At 50.3% G+C, this 1595-nt stretch overlaps 1 protein-coding gene across 1 annotated transcript in view; it reads left to right on the top strand.

Annotated features, from left to right (window-relative positions):
- The window catches only part of LACBIDRAFT_323739 (uncharacterized protein), a gene marked incomplete at both ends in the record, with an annotated part of 5853 nt that overhangs the window by 1088 nt on the left and 3170 nt on the right, over positions 1–1595 (top strand). Inside the window, 3 exons of the mRNA XM_001877138.1 lie at positions 50–80; positions 134–1180; positions 1488–1530. Of these exons, the coding sequence (XP_001877173.1) occupies positions 50–80; positions 134–1180; positions 1488–1530 (1121 nt within the window). The remainder of the gene's footprint in view (positions 1–49; positions 81–133; positions 1181–1487; positions 1531–1595) is intronic.

Raw genomic sequence — 1595 nt, 5'->3', positions numbered from 1 at the left:
GTGCACGTCCTGGCCAGAAGGTTCGCGTTTGGTATCCCGTTCTCGGCAGGTCAGCCCACCAGATCCCAAGGAGGTTCATCGTAAGTTTCAAGTTGTTTTCTCATTTCCCATGATTCTCAACTTGAAAACTTAGTTGACACAGCGCTCTATCAGAAGAAGATTGACTTTAGGTCCTTGAGCCCCCCACCGAACTTCGACATGCAGACGATGCAGCAGGAGATCAGAAGACTTGCTCATGGCCAAGCCGACCTCCTGCAGAAACTCCGAGACCAACAAGCGCAAGTCAGCGTCATGGAGTCGTCTACCCCTACTATGCGAGAGTATTCGGCATTTGTGGTCCGAAAACAAGATATTGACACAAGTGCCCTTCTCCCCCCGGCGGTTGACTCACCCGTGACCCTGTCACAACGTCTTTTGGCGCTCGAAGAGATTACCCGGTGTATTCAAGATCAAGATTTGGCTAGCCGTCCTCTGTCGGAGAAAATTGCAAGTCTAGAGACCTCCGTTTGGTTTCAGGAAGAAAAAATCACCGGAGCGACTCGCCGGATGGACCGTATTGAAGAGTCTGCCCACATGCGTTGGAAGGAAACACAAGAAGATTTGCAGTCCATCCGAAGTGATCACCAGAGACTGGAAGCCGAGGTGAGGGAAGCCGTCAAGACACTGGAGAACAAGTGGGAGACTACGCCAGCTGTGTTACAAGAGAGTCTCACCTGGGGCTTTGAGAAACTTGCAAGCCACATCGAAACTGCCGAGCTAACGCTCCACGACCTCACCAAATCAGTCACTACTATTTTGGAGCTCAACCTGCGGCTCAGTGCTCGCCAATCAAGTCTGGAATCGCTCATTATCCAGTTCCTTGGCAGCAAGGAGAAGAAGCACACTGGCATCAATACCGATCGCTCAGTCTCACCCGACCGCGGTCAGAAAAGCCAGCAGGTACAAGTCTCCCCGACCCCGGGTGTCGTTCTGCCAAACCCAGTTTCAACCGATCACACGCAAGTCTCTCCAACCCCGGCCGTCTTTCTGCCTCCAGCATCTGAGAGCCCAGCGGTCCTTCTGTTGGCGCCAAACCCAATTCCTCCAACCCGGGCAAGTTCGCCTGGTCCTTACATTGGGGGTAATAGGAAGTCACCTCGGCTACAGAAACTCGAACCCACACTTCAAACCCCCGCACAGAGTAAGTCTTCTACTTGGTGAGGATTCAAAAATCTGACTGCCAGCAAGTTACAAACAATGATGTCCAAACTGTCCAAACTCCCTCTACTTAATAGTTAGTAGCATACATGTATATTTTTTGGACAATCTTCAATTTTTTTTGGGCATATTTAATATGAAGTCCTGTGGTGGACATAATAATGAAAGCAGTAAGGCCTCGGCTTCTTTCATGACCCAGTAAACTGTGACCGGCAGAGAAAAGCGGGGGGATCTTGGAGCAACTTTGTCCAATGGAGACCAGCATAGTAACAGCTTGGCGTTTATTTCAGCCAGCCGAGTGCGGTTGTTTGAGCCAGACCCGTTCCAACATGGGTATGTTTACAAGAAACATTGGTCGGTATAAACTTGGTAGGGATTTGAACCGGGGGTGTGCATAA

The sequence above is a fragment of the Laccaria bicolor genome, genomic scaffold (genome assembly GCF_000143565.1).
Source record: "Laccaria bicolor S238N-H82 LACBIscaffold_4 genomic scaffold, whole genome shotgun sequence".
In the NCBI taxonomy this organism is placed as follows: domain Eukaryota; kingdom Fungi; phylum Basidiomycota; class Agaricomycetes; order Agaricales; family Hydnangiaceae; genus Laccaria; species Laccaria bicolor.
The sequence above is the reverse complement of the archived record's forward strand: the minus strand, read 5'-3'. Positions and strand labels throughout refer to the sequence as shown.